At 38.8% G+C, this 21,842-nt stretch overlaps 1 protein-coding gene across 1 annotated transcript; it reads left to right on the forward strand.

Moving 5' to 3' along the window:
* The first annotated feature begins 1,466 nt into the window (after positions 1-1,466).
* Positions 1,467-21,084, forward strand: Rtcb (RNA 2',3'-cyclic phosphate and 5'-OH ligase). The gene is made up of 12 exons (XM_026397205.2): positions 1,467-1,633; positions 3,215-3,293; positions 3,810-3,877; positions 5,488-5,587; positions 7,138-7,294; positions 9,389-9,545; positions 11,996-12,155; positions 13,828-14,003; positions 14,828-15,016; positions 15,657-15,767; positions 17,284-17,403; positions 19,860-21,084. The coding sequence occupies exons 1-12, from the start codon at positions 1,541-1,543 to the stop codon at positions 19,965-19,967; spliced, it is 1,518 nt and encodes a 505-aa protein (XP_026252990.1). The 5' UTR covers positions 1,467-1,540; the 3' UTR covers positions 19,968-21,084.
* The last annotated feature ends 758 nt before the right edge of the window (positions 21,085-21,842 follow it).

Consider the following 21,842-nt stretch of genomic DNA (forward strand, 5'->3'; position numbering starts at 1 on the left):
TCAATGTCAATTTTTTAAAAATTATTTGGGAGATTTCCTGTCCTGAATGTATTTTAATAACATATGTCAAAGAAAAGGATTTAGTTTAACACTAACAAAAAAAACTGAGGCTATGCAGATATCAAGGCTTGATTTTAAAAGAGTTCCTTTTCCTCTTAAAACTTTCTGGTGAGAGGGTAACTATAGGACACTCTGGAGGTCACATCATTTGTTTAAGTTTGGAGATGTTTCCCCTCATGACTCAATAAAATGGCAGCAAAAAGTACTGGACCTAAACAATTCACAGTGGATAATGATAGTGTGACAGCATCGAATAAATGGGGTGAAACTGGGGCAGAGGAGGAGAGGGGAACCAGTGTGAATAATGTACGAAATTTTAACAGAAACTACAATCTGCTTTTGCAGGCCTTAGAGTCTAGTTGAGGGGCAGAGGTGGAAGAAAGCCACTTACCATCAGCCAAGCCCTATGCTGGTTACTTTTTTAGTATCATGTAATTTAATCTTCAAAACCATTCTATGAGGAATTGTGATCCCATTTTATACATGAGAAAATAGAGACTAAAAGGGATATATCACCCAAAGCTAGAAAATTGCACAGATAGAAACTGAATCCAAGTCTTCCTGACTCCAAAACTGTTGTTCTCAACCTGAGGCAGCGCTAGAAACTGAAATCACTTAGAGCTTTCTTATCTCAACTAGCAAGAGATGTTGCCTTTAATAGCACCATTATAAATGGGTGCAGTGTGTGCCTATAATCCAGCTACTGGGGAGGCTGAAGGTAGGAGGACTTCAAGTCCAGCCTGTGCCACTCAGTGAGACCCTGTCTCAAGAAACGAAACCAAACAAACAAACAAGAATATAAGCATGATCATAGAAGATTTAATCACCAAAGAAGTCCAGATGGGGAAGCCCCGACCATCCATAGGGACACTGGTTGATTCATCTTTGTTGCATATTTCTGGCCTTTAAAGGTGTCCCTATAAGTGTTTGGGGGAATAAATGATAAAATGTCACGTTTCATTCTTTGGGATGCTCTTTTCTAACAGGAAAGTTACTTGATGTATATCCACAGATTCATTATGAGACATTACAAACGTTCAGGTGTGGTGCTTTTTCAAACAGGATTGTCTTTCTCAGCTGCAAGCATATATTTTCCTTTCACTGTTGGGGATGTAAACTCCAAAACGAAGTATTCTGTAGAGCGACTGGATCTGACTCGGATTCAAGGTGTTTTCGACAGCTGCTCAAAAACACTTCCAAAATGAAGGATAACTAGATCATACGAAACATTAACTGAATTTAGCTTAGCTTTCGCTTAGACGTAGCTTGGCTGAGATCAACTTATAAAGCAAACTCCAGAGGGCGGTCTAACGAGAATAAAAGCGATTGCTGCGAAGAGTTTGGAGCCTCGGCGCTCGCCGTCGCCGAGCGTGCGGAGCTGATCGCGCCTGCGCATTGAGCGCCAGAAGGCGTGCTCCGCGGAACTCGACAGCGCGGCAGCTTCTCCTCAGAGGGAGCGTCTGCCACCGTCGTCGCAGCCATGAGTCGTACTTACAACGATGAGTTACAGTTCCTGGAAAAGGTCCATAAAAACTGCTGGAGAATCAAGAAGGGCTTCGTGCCCAACATGCAGGTGAGGCGGGGGAGTGGGACCCGGCGGTCGGGCCTTCCCTATCCCGGGCGGCGTCTCGGCGACCGCCCAGATCTACCCGAGCCTCCTGACCCCTCCCCGGAGCCACTCCCCGAGCCCTCCCGACTCCTCCCACGAGCCCTCCCGAGCCCGGGTCCGCCCCCGACCCTGCAGGCTGACCCCCTTCCCCTGCCCTCCTCGCTCCATCTCGGGCAGGAGAGGTCCCGCGACCACCGGGACCGGCGAAGCGGGGCGTTCCCGGAGCGCTTTCGCGGGCGTCTGAAGCCCCCAGAGACCTACGCGGGCTTTCCGAGGCGCGGGGGGAGATGCCAGGACTGGAACTCGGCTCCTCTGACGCGGGCTGACCGCTCTGCGCTCCGCCGAGTCTTTAGCTCTCTCTGCTCGGTGTTGGTTCTCCCATCAGTGACTCCCTTCCTCCCACCCGTCAGGAGTAGCAAGGCAGGGCTGCTTGGTCTATGCTCTGCGCTTCGCAAGGGACCCTGAGGATCAGCTCTCTGGACCCATCTAGTGAGATGCTCAGCCGGGGCCTGACGTCCAGTTTACTTCTTTCTGTGCCAGAATCATGATGGAGACTCTGGATCCCACCTCTAGAGTGTGAAAGGCTGAACTTGCTGTCTCCTAGTGTGCTCATGGCTTCCATTAACGTGAAGGACAAAGCACGTGAGGTTTTGGTACCTGTGGGTGACATAGCTTTGAAACCCTCTAAGGTGCTGTGCAGGTGCCCTAGGCTATGCAGTCCTGTGTCCTGGTAAAAAGTTCCTGAGAGCCTTTCCACTCCTGTAATCAGTATCAAAGTTATCAAATGACCCCTATTCACACACAGCTTTAGCTACAAACTAAGGAGAAAAAAAGCCCACGGTGACAAAACAGTGCTCTTTTCCCTCTTGATGGGGGCAGGGTGTTCATTTGTTTATTTTAATTGGTGAATAAAAACCGTACATATTGTGGGGTACCATATGATGTTTTATTACACACATGTGTTGTATAATGTTCACAGTAAATTTATCTTGTCCCCTCAAACAAAACAGTTTTTGAGCATTGCAAATTACAGGTTGAATATCCCTTATCTGAAGTACTTGGGACGGGAAAAGTTTCAGATTTTTGAGGGTTTTTTTTTTTTTGTTTTTTTTTTTTTTTAAGAGAGAGAAAGAATTTTTTAATATTTATTTATTTATTAGTTTTTGGTGGACACAACATCTTTATTTTATTTTTGTATGGTGCTGAGGATGGAACCCAGCACCCCGCGCATGCCAGGCTAGCAGATTACTGCTTGAGCCATATCCCCAGCCCCAATTTTTTTTTAATTTTGGCATATTTGCATAAACTTCACTGGTTGAGCAGCCCTGACCCATACAATTCAAAATACTCCCAAATCTGAAACCCTTTGAACATCTTTTAGACTTTGTTAGGAGTTGGGTTTTTTTTCTTGCTTGAGCTAATGTGAAAGTTTTACAAAGAATAAAGCAAAATAAAATAATTATTGTATACTATGTATTATGTCCAGTGTGCCTATACTTCATGGACACATGCTTAGATAGCATTTTTCCTTTCCTTTGGTACCAGGTTGAAGGAGTTTTCTATGTGAATGATGCTCTGGAGAAATTAATGTTTGAGGAATTAAGGAATGCCTGTCGAGGTGGTGGTAAGTACATTAGCATTTCATTTGTTGTATTACAAATATCTGCCTAAACCTGTGGCCTGAATAAATGGTAATTGTCAGGAAATGATCAAGACTTATAGTGAGGGACTGGGGTTATAGGTCAGTGGTAGAGCACTTGCCTAGCATGGGTGAGGTACTGGATTCGCTCCTTGGCACCCATAAAAATAAATAAATAAATAAAATAAAAATGTCATGTCCATCTACAACTTAAAAAAAAAAAAAAAGACATAATGAGACCGAAGTCCTGAATTGTGATCACATTGTTAGCCGTTTGCACTTAAAGAAAGGATTTGGAGCTGGATGGGCCTGCTTTGTGTCTCAGCTAACCCTTAAATAATAATATCAATGCTACCATTAATCCTACACTATGGGCCATACATTTTAGGTTCTTTACATAGATTATTCATGTAAACATGTAATACAGTCTAGAAATAAGAATGTAACTAATGCTGAAAATCAAACATATCTTTTTTTCTAAGACTGACTTTTTGCTTTCAGGTGTTGGTGGCTTCTTGCCAGCCATGAAACAGATTGGCAACGTGGCAGCCTTGCCTGGAATTGTTCATGTGAGTTAGATTTCAGGACTTCAATCAGTTATATTTCTTGTCTGAATTATGTTGAATGGATGAATGACCATTCCTAACCCAAAGTGGTGTCATCTAAACAGTAACCTTTGAGCATACAGTACTAACCATGAGATCTAAGAAATAACTGGGCCTGGCTAATATGTCTTAGTTTTTGGTTGCCTTTGGCTCAAATCTATATGCATTTGAGAACCTTTAAAGTAGTTTTTTGTTTGTTTGTTTGTTTGTTTGTTTTTTTAAGAGAGGAGAGAGAGAGAGAATTTTTAATATTTATTTTTTAGTTCTCGGCGGACACAACATCTTTGTATGTGGTGCTGAGGATCGAACCCTGGCCGCACGCATACCAGGCGAGCGCACTACCGCTTGAGCCACATCCCCAGCCCCTAAAGTAGTTTTTTATGTTTTCTTATTTCTTTGTCATAGAAACATCATTACTCCTGTATTAGTCTACCATCATTGTAGGTTTTGCCATGGCCCCATTTAAGAGAATACTTGGGGAAGGAATAGAAAGAAAAAGTTTTAAGGATTGGGACTGAAATGATGGAGAGAGAACATGATAGCTGTTCTGGACATGACTGAAAAAGAGGGCAGGGGCTGGGGTTGTGGCTCAGTGGTAGAATGCTTGCCGAGCACATGTGAGGCACTGAGTTTGATCCTCAGTACCACATAAATAAGTAAAATACAGGTAATTTGTCCATCTACAACTAAATAATATATTTTAAATAGTTTTGAAAACAAAGAGGGGCTGGTGTTCTGGCTCAGTGGTAGAGCGCTTGACTCGCATGCATGAGGCACTGGGTTTGATCCTCAGCACCATGTAAAAATGAATAAATAAATAAAGATATTCTGTTCATCTACAACTGAAAAAGAAAAGAGAGATGATGGCAATAACAGATGGAAGTGGGTAGTATGAGTGGGCCCCACCACAGTCAGATATTCAGATTTCACCTAAAGGTACATGTGGAAAACAGATCCATTTAACAGACATTTTTTTTTAATAACTTTATTTTTTTATTTATTTTTATATGGTGCTGAGGATCGATCCCAGTGCCTCATGCATGCGAGGAAAGTGCTCTACCACTGAGCCACAACTCCAGCCCCTTTGAGTCCTTCTTCATGCCAGTTATTATACTGTGCTGTGAAGAGGATGAAAAGGCACGGTTTGTGCATTGTCTGTGATATTCATAGATTACTTAAGTTCTAATGGCCATGTAATGGATATTTACCCCTTCTTAACTTGACACAACTGTGATTTGTCAGTGTCATCCATGAGCTCACCTTTAAAAGGAATTAAAATATTAAAGCTACGTATGGTCCTCCTGTACACACTGTTAGTCTGAGGCTTTTCTGTCTTAGGTTTCCTTAGTTAATAATTAGACTTTTACGAGAAAGTTTTTTTGGTTTTTGTCTCACTGTATTTAGTTTTGTGATTAGGAGTTCTTATACCTAATTTCCACCAATAGAAATTTTGTGAAAAAAATCTTGATCTTGGGAAAGCTCAGCCTGCAACATGAAAAACAGTATCAGGCCCATCTGGCAACCAGAGTTCCAGGTTAAAATAGCTACAATTTCACTGTCTGATTCTCTTCTAGCGATCTATTGGGCTTCCTGATGTCCATTCAGGCTATGGGTTTGCTATTGGGAATATGGCTGCCTTTGATATGAATGATCCTGAAGCGGTGGTATCCCCAGGTAAGTGTGTAGTTTCTCTCCATGGATCCTACTCTTTTAAAACAGAGCATTACTTTTTTTTGTATCTCAGTCTGGTAGTGTGTGTGTGTGTGTGTGTGTGTGTGTGTGTGTGTGTGTATCTGTCTACATGCACATGCATGCGTGCACACCTAGGATTCAATCCAGGGCTTTACATGTACTAGGCAAGTACTTTTGCACTTAGCTGTAGCCACAAACCTTTTTTAAAATTTCATTTTCAGACAGTATCTTGCTAAGTTGTCTAAGCTGACTTTCAAATTTGTGATCCTCCCCCCTCAGGCCTGTGCCACCACACCCAGCCTGTTATTACCTTTCCTCTTGTTTACTGAGAAAATTGGTTGTAAACATTCAGAGACTATTAAAACATCAAAAGTATACATTTTTAAAAATTTTTGGACACTTGCTAAAATGCCAAATGCTATTCAGACATTGGCTACCAAGCAAAACCAAAATATTTCTCAGCTAATTTTATATTCTTGTAGACAAATGAGGTCTAATAGTGTCGTTTACCACATAGCCTTGTTATGAAGACCGAGTTCATGGGGATGTGGCTCACTGAAAGAGAGCTTGCCCAACAAGCCCAACCAGATTCAATCCCCATATACCATCAAAAAAAAAAAAAAGATTTGAGTTCATCCTTGTGAAATACTTAGGCAAGTGTTGAGCACACAGCAGGTACTTGGTAAGCATTTGTTCTCATCATTTTATCTGTGGTCATTTGTAGTTTATACATTCAGGACTGCTGTAGCTACGGAGTATGTTCAGTAAAAACATTCTACACCAGAAGTAAAAGCCTTACTTTCAAAGGGTCTAAGTGAAAAATGAACAGAGTCCTACCCCAGCAACTTAGCAATGTCTCAGAAATTTTTTAAAAATAAATTTTCTTTTTAATGAAAAGGACTGGGGACATAGCTCAGTGATAAAGCACTCCTGGGTTCAGTCCCTAGCACCAAAAAAAGGAGAGGGGAGGCGAGCCAGGAGCCAGCAAAACCAAAAGTTGGTTATTTCAAAAGACCAATAGAGCTGGGTCTAGAGGTACACACTTGTAATCCCAGCTACTCAGAAGGCTAACGCAGGAGGATCGCAAGTTCAAAGCCAGCCTCAGCAACTAAGCCAAGTCCTAAGCAACTTAGCAAGACCCAGTCTCAAAATAAAAAGGGCTGGGGATGTGGCTCAGTAGTTAAGCACCCCTGGATTCAAACCCTGGTACAAAAAAAAACAGAAACTAATAGAATCTATCAACCTCTGATGACTAATTAAGGGGAAAAGAGTGATGCTTTACTCATTTTTATCTTGATTTTACTTGTTACTGTTCATTGTTGTCTCCCAGGCGCACAGTATATATGTTACTTTACATTATTTCAATGTCATCACACTTCACCCCTCAGAGAACTAATACATTAAAATATGGTAATCTTAAAAAGAGTGGGTATCTCTGTAATGCTAGGTTAATGAAGAGAAACTGCAGGTACACATAACTGTCTGATCACCTGGATTTACTAATATTTGACCAGCTTTTCTGTATTTTGTAGGTGGTGTCGGATTTGACATCAACTGTGGTGTGCGCTTGCTGAGAACCAATTTGGATGAGAGTGATGTCCAGCCTGTGAAAGAGCAACTCGCCCAAGCTATGTTTGACCACATTCCTGTTGGGGTGGGATCAAAAGGTGTGATCCCAATGAATGCCAAGTAAGAGCACACATTTTCCAGATATGGAATGGGAGAGAGAACAACCACATGACCTCCAGCTTCATTTACAGTGTAGGATACTCGAGATGGGGAGTGCTCAGTCACTTTCTGGAAGTAGAGTAATTTCCACTAACATTTTTGAGCAGTTCTTATATGTAAGGCACTATGCATTGTATTATTTCTTGTAGACAATAACCCTCTTATTATCCCTGCTTTACACCAAGGAACCTGAGGTTAAGAAAGATAATAAGCTTAATAAGTGATGTAGGGATTCAAACCAAAGAGCCTTTGACTCTTTTTTTTTTTATTTTTGTTTTTTGTTTCTTGTTTTTTTTTTTTTTTTTTTTATTGATTGTTCCAAACATTACAGAGCTCTTGATAAATCATCTTTCATACATTTGACTCTATTGGGTTTTGAACTCCCATTTCTACCCCAAATACAGTATTTTTTTTATTTTTTAGTTTTCAGCGGACACAACATTTTTGTTTGTATGTGATGCTGAGGATCGAACCCGGGCCGCACGCATGCCAGGCAAGCGCGCTACCGCTTGAGCCACATCCCCAGCCCCTGAGCCTTTGACTCTTCAGAGGCTATATTCTGAATCCCACTGCCTTTTGTCAGTGAACCCATTTATCCAGTTTCTTATTGAATGCCAGCACTGAATGTGCTCTTCAACTAAGTAGAGAATTAAGTGTAACTGCCTCTCAGGTGGCCATTAACTCTACCATACTGTTTCATAAATCCTGCAAAGCAGCTCACCTTAAACTTTGCAGAGAACTTCATTTTCAAAATAGTGTGTTTAACAAGGAGAGTCAAAGATGTTTCTTTGCCACCTTTGTTGTGTCTTTAAAATTCATGTGACTTTTTCATTCTTTTAAAAAATTTGTACACATTAATATAAAAATGTTTTTAGCTATTACCTGTTTTGCAACTCCCTCCCACTAAAAACACATGGAGTAAGATGACAGTTCCATGTTTTCACATGGTCCCTGACAAGTAACCTCATTTTGAGAAGCTTCCAAGTAACACAAATTAATTTCAAGCATCTTTACAAATGTTTTAGATAGAAGTTTTGTTGTAATAAATAATGTTAGCTGAGCATTGTGGTTCGAGCGTGAAATCCCAGCAAGTTGGGAGGCTGAGGCAGGTGAATCATAAGTTTAAGGCCAGCCTGGGCAACTTGGACCCTGTTTGAAAAATTAAAAAGAGGGCTGAGATTGTAGAGCACTTGCCTAGCGCGTGTGAGGTGCTGGGTTCGATCCTCAACACCACATAAAAATAAAAATAAAGATTAAAAAAAAGAGAGGGAGAAAGGGCTGGGACTCAGTGGTAGAGTGCTTGCTTAGCATGTGTGAGGCACTGAGTTTGATTTTCAGCACCATAAACAAATAAATAAAGATCCATTGACAACTAAAACTATTTTTTAAAAAGAGAAGGGGCCTGGGGTTGTAGCTCAGTGGTAGAGCACTTGCCTCGCACGCTTGAGGCCCTGGGTTCCATCCCCAGCACCACATAAAAATAAACAAATAAAAGTAAAGATATTGTGTCCATCTGCAACTAAAAAAATATATATATTATTTAAAAAAGAGAGAGAATTGGAGATGTGCCTCAATGATAGAACACTCTAAGATTTAAAAACAAGTTTGAAATAGACTGACAATCTGGGTTGGTAGGGAAAGGAACATTGAAAGCTGTAAATTGTTATTGAAGGCATGTATCTGGTAAAAGTATTGGTAGATGGTAATATCTGATTGAAATTATCAATTTTCTTTGTTTGCTGGATCACCACTTCATAGGATTGAGGATAAAAGAGGCAAATCTAAAGTAAGAAATACTTGAAAATTAACAGAGCTATGTGAACATCAAGTATAACTGCAGTCATGTTGAATTAGGCCTTTCCATTTTCATATTGCAATTATTTATGCAACTGCTTTGCTCAAAAAACTAGAGTTGCTAAGCATGAAATTCAGCGTGAGCCAGGTACATCAAAGATAGTACTTGCAGCGTGTTCCTCTGCCCTTTGAGATGAGGTGTTTTTTAGAATTGATGTTGTTTGCCGTGAAATGAGTAACATTTTTTTATTACTCACCCAGAGACTTGGAGGAGGCCTTGGAGATGGGCGTGGACTGGTCCCTAAGGGAAGGCTATGCCTGGGCTGAAGACAAGGAGCACTGTGAGGAGTATGGAAGGATGCTGCAAGCTGACCCCAACAAGGTCTCTGCAAGGGCCAAGAAAAGAGGCCTTCCTCAGGTAACTTACTCTGCAGGAGTGACATGTTAATTTCTCATATTTTATTTTAATTAAGGGATGAAATCTGTTATCTTTCAGTTAGCAAAAAAACATATCCTCAGGGTTTTGGTTTTGGTTTTTCATATAACTTTTTTTTAAATGTTCTTTTTAGTTATACATGATAGTGTAATGTATTTTGACATATACATACATGGAGTATAACTGCCCATTCTTGTGGTTGTACGTGATGTGGAGTTATACTGGTCATGTATGCATATGTGAACATAGGAAAGTTATGTCTGATTCATTCTTCTGTCTTTCCTGTTCCCATCTTCCCACTTGCCATCATTCCTCCCTGTCCTATCCAGTGAATTTCCATCCCTTCCCACTCCCATTGTAAGTCAGCATCCACATATCAGAGAGAAACATTTTGCCTGTGTTTTTTGGGGGGATTGGCTTATTTCACTTAGCATTATAGGCTCCAGTTCCATCGAATTACTGGCAAATGCCATAATTTTATTCTTCTTTATGGCTGAAAAATATTCCATTGTGTATATGTACCACATTGTCTTCATGTATTCATCTATTGAGGTCACTTAGATTGGTTCCATAGTTTAGCTATTGTGAATTGAGCTGCTATAAACATTGATGTGGCTGTGTCACTATAGTATGCTGATTTTTATGTCTTTGGGGTTAATGCAAGGAGCGGGATAACTGGGTCAAACAGTGGTTCCATTCTCAGTTTTCTGAGGAATCAGTATACTTCTTTCCAGAGTAGTTGCACCAGTTTGCAGTCCTACCAGCCATGTGTGCCTAAACCTTTTCCCCACATCCTCACCAACATTTATTGTTAGTTGTATTCTTGATAATTGCCATTCCGACTGGAGTGAGATGAAATCTCAGTGTGGTTTTAATTTGCATTTCTCTAATGTTGAACTTTTTTCCATATATTTGTAACTGATCATATTTCTTCTGTGAAGTGTTCATTCGGTTCCTTTGCTCATTTATTGATTGGGTATTTGTTTTTTTTGGTGTTAAGTTTTTTGCATTCTTTATCCTAGAGATTAATGCTCTGAATGAGGTGCAGGTGGCAAAGATTTTCTCCCACTCTGTAGGCTCCCTCTTGATTGTGTTCTTGATTGTTTCCTCTGCTGTGAAGAAGCTTTTTAGTTTGATACAATCCCATTTATTAATTCTTGATTTTACTTGTGCTTTAGGAGTCTTGTTGAGGAATTTGGTTCCTAAGCCAACATGATGGAGATTTGGGCCTACTTTTTCTTCCAGTAGGAGCAGGTCTCTGGTCTAATGCGTAGGTCCTTCATCCACTTTGAGTTGAGTTTTGTGCAGGGTGAGAGATAAGGATCTAATTTCATTTTATCATGTGTGGATTTCTAGTTTTCCCAGCACCATTTGTTGAAGAAACTATCTGTTCTCCAGTGTATGTTTATGGTACCTTTTCTAGTATCAGATGACTGTTTATGTGGGTTTGTCTCTATGTCTTCTATTCTGTACCATTGGTCTGCATTGTCTGTCTAGGAGCCAATACCATGCCGTATTTGTTACTATACCTCTGTACTATAATTTAAGGTCTGGCATTTTGATGCCTCCTGCTTCACCTTTCTTGCTGAGAATTGCTTTGGCTATTCCTCAGGGGTTTTTGTAGCATATAAAAAAGAATGTGAATCTTTTTATGTATCATTCTAAAAAGGTATTAGAAGTTTGCAGATGTTTATAAAATAAAAAGAAGATTGCCAGGCCCAGTGGTGCATATCTGTAATCCCAGCAACTCCAGAGGCTGGGGCAGAAGGATCACAAGTTTATGGCCAGCCTCAGCCTCAGAAAATTAGCAAGACCTTATCTCACAATAAAAAATACAAGGACTGGGGATAGAGCAACACTGGGCTCAATCCCTAGTACCGAAAGTAGATGATAGATAGAGGAGAGAAAGAGATTTACCAAAAAACAAAACCCAAAAAAACCTAAATGAGGCAACCTCTAAAGGTTCTTCCAGCCCTGCTGTTCTCTATAATTTATCTGTTGGCTCCAGTTATGGGATATATTATTGCAGCAGTTGTCCATGAATTTATAAATGTTTTTAAAATCATTTGAACTTGGACCATATGTAGTAATCAGCATTCACTAGCATTCTTCCCGGAATTTGAAACTTTCTCTTCATGTTTAAAATGTCCCATGAACCACTTAATGGCATGACTTTTTTTGATGAAGCCCTTTATGTTTGTATACTTCAAGCATCTAATAACACAACAGACTTCAGGAGCCTGGTCTATTTTGTTGTTTTTGTGTGGAATATTGTTTTAAATGAAAGCATTTCTAAGGCTTAGAATTTTTTATTACATAAAACACTATTTGTGTGGTTATTTGTTGTTCATTTGTTTTTACCTATTTGCTTTTTAAATTGATTTTTTTAAAAAACAGAATAGAACCTCTTACCAGATATTTTACTTTTGCAGTTGGGGACCCTAGGAGCAGGCAACCACTATGCAGAAATCCAGGTTGTGGATGAGATTTTCAATGAATATGCTGCTAAGAAAATGGGCATCGACCATAAGGGACAAGTGTGTGTAATGATCCACAGTGGAAGCAGAGGCTTGGGCCACCAAGTAGCCACAGGTATATAAAGTACTTAATTTTTTACTTCGTGCCAAAATGTACATTTTATAGGAAACTATGTAGACGCTTAAGAAAATTTAAACCTGGAACTACATGGATTTTTATCCTGGCGCCCCTAATTTGTAACCTTGAACAAATTAAATAACTTCATTAGGACTTTTCTCATCTGAGAAAAATGAACATATTTAATTATTTTGTATGATATTGTCACAAAAGGTTAATAAATAATATGTAAAGCACTTAAATCAGTGCCCCAAACATAGTAAGCACTCAATAAATGCTAGCCCTAGTTATTATGTTTAACTTAAGGGTTACTGTTGGCTCTCATGCCAAAAAGAGCAAAAAAGATTTAAATTGCAAAGTTGATAAAGAATGCATTCATTCATGTAGTAGATCCCTACTCTGCAAGATTAGGTATTATGGTAGATTTGTTATGAAATAGGCAGATACTTTATCCCAAGATTTTCTCATGAAGGAAAGATCATGTTCATTTAAAATAAAAGTTGGGGATGTGGCTCAAGCAGTAGCGCACTCGCCTGGCATGCGTGCGGCCTGGGTTCGATCCTCAGCACCACATACAAACAAAGATGTTGTGTCCGCCAAAAACTAAAAAATAAATATTAAAAATATAAAATATATATATATATAAAATAAAAGTAGGGGTAAAATGTAGTAATTGATAAAATATTATAAGAGACACAAATACAATGAGTTTAGGGAAAAGATTTCAAAGATATCTTCAAGGGCACAGTATTTGAGCGGGGCTTTGCAGTTTGAACAGTCACACCTAGGACCCTCATGACAAGAAGACAGCATGAACAAAAGCAGGAAGCCGGAACATGGGTCACTTTGGATGACTTGCAGTGTGTGAAAGTATTAATAAATGTATGAAAAGGTAATTGGACACATGGAAATTACAGCATTAAATTTCATGTTAGTTCAACTTTGTATTTACATTTCATCCTGTGAGAATTTAATAATTTGGGCCAGCTTGAACCTTTATTTTCTCTATCAGCTATACGAAACCTTAAGTATTTCAGAACTTTCTGCTGAGCAGTTCTCTGTATTTTATCATGGATTTGATTTGCATACATAGCTAGCAACTTGTCTCCAGCTCTTTTATATATATATATATTTTTTTTTAATTGTTGTTATAGATGGACACAATGCCTTTTTTTTTTTTTTTTTTTTTTTTAATGTCTTGCTGAGGCTCAAACCCAGGGCCTCACACATGCTAGGCAAGTGCTCTACCACTGAGCCACAACCCCAGCCCCTCCTTTTTATATTAAAGCACTAAATTTGTTTTTAAAAACCATGATGGCAATAAAATGTATTTTACTCCTTCTCGTTCATTCATGTATTAGGAAAGGAATAACTAAGACTATAATGTTACTGTTTATGTGCACATCTCATTCTCATTACAAGTTCTAGTACACACACATGTAGTTTTTGTGTCCCACACAACTTGTATCACTGAAGTCTGAAAGAGGAGATTGTTGGCAAATGTATCTTGATTAAGGGAATAGATGAGTCAGAAGCACATTATAGAAAAAGTTTTACTAGTTTTTTTTAATAGAATGGGTTTGAATGTAGCCTACCTTCTGCAGTAAATCTGAATGATTTACTTCAGGAAACCTAACTGGTTTGGGCCTTCTTTTCTCTCTCATTCCAGATGCACTGGTAGCTATGGAAAAGGCCATGAAGAGAGACAAGATCATAGTCAATGACCGTCAGTTGGCTTGTGCTCGAATTGCTTCTGCAGAGGGTCAGGACTACCTAAAGGGAATGGCAGCAGCTGGGAACTATGCCTGGGTCAACCGCTCGTCTATGACCTTCTTAACACGTCAGGTACAGTAAAATAGGTCTTTTCTGAGTTTTTCATGATAAAGTATAGTGTAGTCAGATCAAAGGCTGTAGGGTTTGATTTTGGAAATATTATGTCCTATTCAAAATACTGCAGAAGCATCTGAGAATTTGGTGTGTTCTTAAACTAAATCAGTATCAGGCAGCCCTGGAGAATGAAAGAGGAGGGCTGGGGCTGTAGCTCAGTGGTAGCGCGCTGGCCTCACATGTGGGGGGCACTGGGTTCGATCCTCAGCACCACTAAAAATAAAATAAAGTTACCATTTCCATGGGGCTGGGGATGTGGCTCAAGCGGTAGCGCGCTCGCCTGGCATGCGTGAGGCCCAGGTTCGATCCTCAGCACCACATACAAAGATGTTGTGTCCGCCAAAAAACAAAAAATAAAGTATTAAAATTCTCTCTCTCTCCCTCTCTCACTCTCTTAAAAAAAAAAAAAAGTTACCATTTCCACCTACAACTAAAAAAAGTATTTTAAAAAAAAAAGAAAGAAGAGAAGCCAAAATTATTGATAGGATTTTCCTTGAGTCTCAGAACAGAAGTACCATTCACTGATATTGAGAAGGCTGGGAGGAAGCATTTCTAAAGGATGATATCAAGAGGAACCAGGCAGCTTTTTAATCATATATGGAATTTATGGAGTAGAGTGTGGTCTAAAGCAGTTTTTTTTGTCCTTTTCATGAAATTAATACTACTACCATTTTTGGACTCTTTAATCCCTCACTCCCTTCAGGAACAGACTGGCTGAAGTCAGTAAGATAAGTTCTGAAGTGCTGGCTCTGACTACTTTTAACTTAAGCTTTTTTCCTAAGGCTTTTGCCAAGGTCTTCAACACAACCCCTGACGACTTGGACCTGCATGTGATCTATGATGTTTCTCACAATATTGCCAAAGTAGAGCAGCATGTGGTGGATGGAAAGGAACGGACACTGTTGGTGCACAGAAAGGGATCCACCCGTGCTTTCCCTCCTCACCACCCCCTCATTGCTGTTGATTACCAAGTATGTACCCCTGCATTTATGTTTTTTAAGCAATATGTCATAATTTAACTAATTCTGAATATGGATGAAGGAAAGCAGCAGTTGTGAGAAAGTAATCTGTTCCCCATGAGAACAGGGATCCCCTGTCTTTGAAGCAGTGACCCCTGCCCCCATCATATGTGGTTGCAGTGTGCTGTCTAAAAAGTGCTGCACTAAGTGTATTCTACTCCACTAAGATGATCAAAACCTTCATATTTTTAGAAGAAGGATAAAGATTAAACTCAGTCTGTTTCATTTCCTCTTACTCTTTTGGTGTCTGCCTGTGGTAGAGTTGGAAAGACCTTTAGCCTGTTCTCTCATTTTGCATATGAGGAAACAAAAGCCAAAAGAGGGCAGATACTTGCTTAGCATGGTTCTAGTAACAACTCGTCTCTACACTTTTTTGGATTTTGCTTTGCTCTGACATTTAGTCTGGCTTCTGTGTCTTTTCTGATCCTCACATTTTCACTCCCTTCCTCTTCCATTGTCTCCCTGTTGTCAAAGAATCAGAGTAGTCTTAATATAGTTGTAAGAGCAGTGTGTTCAGAGGCCCAAGTTTCTCCCACAATTCTACAATGCAAGAGGAACTTAAATTTAACATTTTTTATTTTGTGATCCTCAGCTCACTGGACAGCCAGTACTTATTGGTGGCACCATGGGAACTTGTAGTTATGTTCTTACTGGCACTGAACAGGGCATGACTGAGACCTTTGGAACAACCTGTCATGGAGCGGTAAGGAAAATGAAAATTTCCTTAGAAATGTACTTTTTGGGTTAGTTGTTATTTTGCATTTTGACAGATAAATGCACCTGATTGACCATTAGTAAATTTGAGATTTGGGCTTATTGTGGCTTCTATTTAGAAATTATTTCTCACAGTATATACTACTTAGTGAACTGACTGAAATCACCTAGTATCTCATCCTTAGGCAGGTCATGGTAGGGACAGGAACTGTTCTGCAAATCCAGAAAATCCATACTGGGACAATAAGCTTACATTAGTTGAGTTTATCGTAATGGTTTATAAGTGACATAACTGTAACCAATGCAAATTCACATCACAGTTTATCTCAGCGATTCCCTAGACCTGCTCTTTTGCCTAATTTAGTTCTTTCTTTTGTGGCCCCGTTCAAGATTCAGGGCACATGTTCTGTTTTCACCACATTGCCTTTTATCTGCAAAGCCAGGGATCAGTGAACTTTTTCCATTAAGAACCATACTAGTAAATATTTTTATGCGTTTTATATCATGCGTTCTCTGTACCAGCTGTTCAGCTTCCATTTAGCACAAGAGCAGCCAAAAGTACTATTTAAATAGACATTTCCAACAAAACTTTACTTACAAAAATAAGTGCTGGGTTAAACTGCAGTTTGCCAACCCATCTTCTGAATGACTGTGCTTAGCCAGTGTTGGAAATAGAAACTGTATACTATACTTTCTGATAGGACAGACTGTCACATGTATATTTTAACCCTGCTCTTTTCTCTGATTATTTCTCCTTTCCAGCTGCCTCCCACTCCTAGTTTAACCAAATGGTTCTCAACTAGGCAGAACTTCCTACCAGCCCCTGAGGACTTTGGCACTTTCTGGAGGCATTATTGATTCTCATGAATAGAAGGAGGCAGAGTGCTACCAGCATTTAGTGGTAGAAGCCAGGAATGTTGCTAAATATCCTACAGTGCACAGGACGCCCCACACCAGAGCTACCTGGTTCAAAATGTCACTAGTGCTGAGGTGGAGAAACTTTCAGATCACAACAAAGAGTTTTTATGTTGATAGACACTTTTTATAAATAGAAGTACTAATTGACAATAGTTAGAAATATGCAAAACTGGTCTGGGATTGTAGCTCAGTTGGTAGAGGGTTTGCCTTGCATGTGTAAGGCACTGGGTTAGATCCTCAGCACCACATAAAAACAAATAAAATAAAGGTATTGTGTCTGTCTACAACTAAAACGTATTTTTAAAAAAAGAGAGAGAGAAAGATACACAAAGCTGAATTTTTAAATACAAAGTGTTTTATGTAGATAAAAATTTATTTTCCAAAAGGATATGATGAGGTTTTTAATGCATAATAAGGTTGATAGAGTTAAAAGAAATATTGTTTTTTAAACTCTTTTTAGTCTTAAACAAAAATAAAGGAGAAAGCATGTAATCATAAGGTTTTAAATAATTGCTTAGATCAAACCTAAAATCAGCTCAGAATTTATAAAGTGAAGTTAATTCTGTCCCCATTCCTTTTCATTCTAGGGCCGTGCATTGTCCCGAGCAAAATCTCGGCGTAATTTAGATTTCCAGGATGTTTTAGACAAATTGGCAGATATGGGAATTGCGATCCGTGTTGCCTCACCCAAACTGGTTATGGAAGAGGTGAGTGAAATTTTGATAAATATGTAGCATCAAACCATTTCCGATGACTTCAGTTTGCTTTCTCTTCCTTGGTTCATCTCATTTCAGTATTGTCTTCTCTTTTGTTTGGATTGGAGATCAGTTTCAAGCCAAGTCGATTAAAAGTGATGTTAGCTGTCTACATGGTAAACTTAAAAATAGTTTGAGCTGACCTATTATAACTTGGTTTTTGTAAGTTCTATACTTAAGTTTCAGTTTAAAAGCAAGCTTTGGGAAAATGTTTAGAGAAACAGTTTTGTTTTATTCAAGAGTAGGAAAGCTTTTGTTTAAATTATTTTTGTGTGTCTGGACTCATATATACATATTTGTTAGAAGTAACATGACTTCTTTCTTAAAAATTTAAGAGAAAATTACAGTCATTCAGAAATAGCCCTAACACAGCTATCACCTCTTCTTTTAAAATATTGGTTGCCATATTTTTTCCTAAATCTTTTGCCCCCCTTTTTGGTAGTCCTGGGGATTAAACCCAAGGCCTCACCTATCACTTTGCTGCACCCCCACTCCTTTTTATTTTGTTTGGAAACAAAGTCTCTCTAAATTGACCAGGCTAGTTTTAAATTTGTTATTCTCTTGCCCCAAATTCCTAAGTAGCTGGGATTACAGGGGTACCCTACCATTCCTGACTCCTAAATAGTGATTTAAAGCTAATTACAATTGCAGTTTACGAATTCTGTAGTCCCTTTTTATATTTAGCACATTATAAAATTGAATCACTTTTTAGTCATTTCTGAATATTCTGCCAGCTGAGTACCTTGATTTCTGTACATATAAGTATCTTCTAGGTTTTTACTACTGTAGGTTGTAATGATTTTCTTTCATGAAACTTTTCTTGGTCTTAAAATAATTATAATGAAGTCTCAAAAGTAGAATTACTGAGTCAGAGTAAGACAAAGCCTTCTTTATAATACTTAATTTCTCCCTGTTCTTAAGAATAATACATGTTTAGTTAAAAAAAATATATGAAAGCAGGTGACACACACCTTTACTCTCAGTGGCTCCAGAGGCTGAGACAAGACTACCACAAGTTGGAGACCAGCCAGGTAGGGCAACCTAGCCAGACCCTATCTCAAAATAAAAGGGCTGCAGTTGTAGCTTATCGGTAGAGCACTTGCCTAGCATGTACAAGGCCTGGATTCAAATCCCCAGCATTGCCAAAAAAAAAAAAAAAGAGAGAGAGAGAGAGAGAGAGAGAAATACAGAGAAAACAAAAACACTTAGACTTCAACCAACAAGAAATAATTTGCCACTGTTGGTTTTTTTGGTTGGGTATTTTTGTTTGTTTGTTTTCTTGAATAGCATGAATAGCATCCTTGCTAGAAATCTAGGTGCTTAGGGATAATACAGTGAACAAAACTGACATGTTCCTTTCTTGTGAACTTACCATGTATTATGCTTTAAAGACCATGTAAGTGCTATACAGTAAAAATGGAGTAGAGGAGGTGTATGTTTCAATAAGAACAAGGTGAGAAAGGAAAGAGGGATTTTGCACTTGAGTACACCAGAGGGAATTCCAGAGGCCACAGTGGGAAAGTTATAGAAACTGAAAAGGAATGAGAGATGCACCGGAACACTTTGTACAGAGCCCTGTGGGTGATGGTCCGGGAGCCCTAGCCTGGTTGTGTTGACATAAATAGAGATAAAGTAGGGATGTGAGGAGATGAATTCTGATGGTGGCAAGAGGATATGGGTAGAGAGGAAGGGTGGGGGCCTTGCTAAAAACTCACAGAAGTAAATTATGTGTGCATACACACACATCTACATAAACAGTTTGGGGTAGTTATAATTTTTCACATGTTTATATATGAATTTATTAACTTTCGCTATAAAGAAAAAGTTACTAGTACATGTTCATTTAAGAAATTTGGATAACTACAGAAATCCATAAAGAAAATTCAGATTACCAATGATTATACTATTCAGAGATAATGTGTTTGGGAATATATGTTTGATTTAATTACATTTACTGCCTTTTTTTTTTTTTTTTTTTTTTTTTTTGTAGTTGTAGATGATTCTTCTTTTATGTGATGTTGAGGATTGAACCAGTGCCTCACATGTGCTAGGCCACTGAGCTATAGCCCCAGCCCTGCTTTTCTTAATTATACAAGCAATGTGCAATCTTTGAAGAAGTTTTTAAAATAAAGAACATAAAACAGTGTTTATCTCACTTTCCCAACAATGACCTTACTCAGTTTTTTAATCTTTGTTTATTTGATAGATTTAAAAAAAAAAAACCCTACCCTCAGCATTGTTTTAATGTACATTTGTTTAGTACATGAAACTGAAAACCTTTACATTTCTTTATAATACTTAATTTTTATATTTCATGGTTGAATTATTATAAAAGCATTAAGTGGAATGTAGTACTTTTAAAGGTCCCCTTTTCGGTATACTTACAATGTTTGATTCTTCCTCTGCAGGCTCCTGAGTCCTATAAGAACGTTACAGATGTGGTAAATACCTGCCATGATGCTGGAATCAGCAAGAAGGCCATTAAACTGAGACCAATTGCTGTTATCAAAGGGTAGAACCTTGATGGGAGCCTCTGGACGCCACTGACCCTCAGTGAAGTGGCTGTGGACTGCAACACTCTTCAGACGTCAGACTTGAGACTTGGCAAGTTCAAAGTGTGCTGCTGAAACTGTCCATGCCAAAATGGCTGCTGACCCCAGAGCCAGTGTTGTGAAATAACCTTCCAGAGGGGACCATCTGGAAAGGATGAAAGTGCTTCCTCCTCAGTAGTCCCATAGACTTTTAGGAAAATCTTTTAGGGGGAGGTATCAAGAAACTCCCTTTAATCATCAGAATGAACGCCTTCACACCAGATTCTGTTTACATCCTAATAGGTGTCATGAAGAACATTCTATTAAATATAATTTTGGAATGTTCTCTTTTTTCCCCTCACTTTATTCATTCACTGACTCATCTACCAACCACCCCTGCACTAAACAAAATCTAAATATCTCTCTTACCTGCAGAGCACCCGGGGCTTGTAGTTAGGACACTGGATGATTAAATAATGAAACATGTTGAGGAGGGCATGTGTGGAAGTGTAGGAATAGAGCCCAAAAGAGAAAATAATTTTTAAAAGCCTTACAATTGCATACTAAAAACAGAGTTGCCTGCAGCATCGTACGTGTTATCTGTCTTTAATTAGGCCCAACCTGGCAAACTTTTTTTAAGTAATGCAATTGCATAGCAGCAGCAAAAAAAATAAAATAAAAAATAAAACTGAAAACCTTTACATTTCTTTATAATACTTAATTTTTACATTTCATGGTTGAATTATTATAAAAGCATTAAGTGGCCAGCTGCAACATTCACAGTTGCTCTTTGTTGATGGTCTTATGTCACCTAATTGGATTTTACATTATGTATGGTGATGTCTCAAAGATGTTAAAGGACCATCATTATAGGTTACTAAAACCTCGCTTGAGTCCAAACATAAAATAGAAAAATCTAATAAAGTTGCAATATGTTGTTTACATTTTGTGTGTGATATTTTATACCTTAGAAAAATTAGCATTTATACTTGACTCCCTGGATAGTGTTGCTATCTTCTGGTTTTCTCCCATCCTAAAAATGTTCTTTCCAGAACTTACCCCGCAGCTTATATTGAAAAACCTCCATGGATATCTTCTAAATCCTGCTGTTGGGAGGGGAAAACAGACTTCCTCTGGAAAAATGTTTGCAACGTGAAATAGCAATACCTCTTGACTCTTAAGTACTCCATATATTAAAGTTTTTAACGGTAGAGTTTGAAAGTTATCAATAAATAATTAAGTCTCTGTGATAATTATGGGTGACTCATGCCTTTAGGCTGGACCAGCAACTGTTGTGGCTTGAGGATGCAAATCCATAGTGAAGCTGGAGAACCCTGAAAGATGAGAAACAGGCTTCTGGCAGGGTGTGGGTTCTCTGAGGTGAGGCAGCTTCAGGCCTCTGCAGGCTTCCTCTAGCTGGGCTTGCCTGATGTCTCATTCAAAATGAATTCGAAGCAAGGACTCCTCCCAAAAATAATGTCAGTGCAGGAAATACTGTAGATCATCTTATATACGTAAGTTGAGTTTTATTAGATGCTTTGAAAGGTACTCTGTGGTGAGGTCAGGTGAAAAAGGGAAATGAAGTGAAGAATGGTTTATCCAATGCAGTTTGCTTCTTTTTTTTTTTTTTTAATTTTTTTTTAATATTTTATTTTTTAGTTATCGGCAGACACATCTTTGTTTGTATGTGGTGCTGAGGATCGAACCCGGGCCGCGCACATGCCAGGCGAGCGCGCTACCGCTGAGCCACATCTCCAGCCCCAGTTTGCTTCTTTAATAAATTTTTTCCGTATGTAGCATTCTTCAGCAAACTTGGCACTATCTATGATCATAGAAAGCAATATTTTGATTCAAAAAAAA

Source organism: Urocitellus parryii, chromosome 5, assembly GCF_045843805.1.
Source record: "Urocitellus parryii isolate mUroPar1 chromosome 5, mUroPar1.hap1, whole genome shotgun sequence".
NCBI lineage: Eukaryota > Metazoa > Chordata > Mammalia > Rodentia > Sciuridae > Urocitellus > Urocitellus parryii.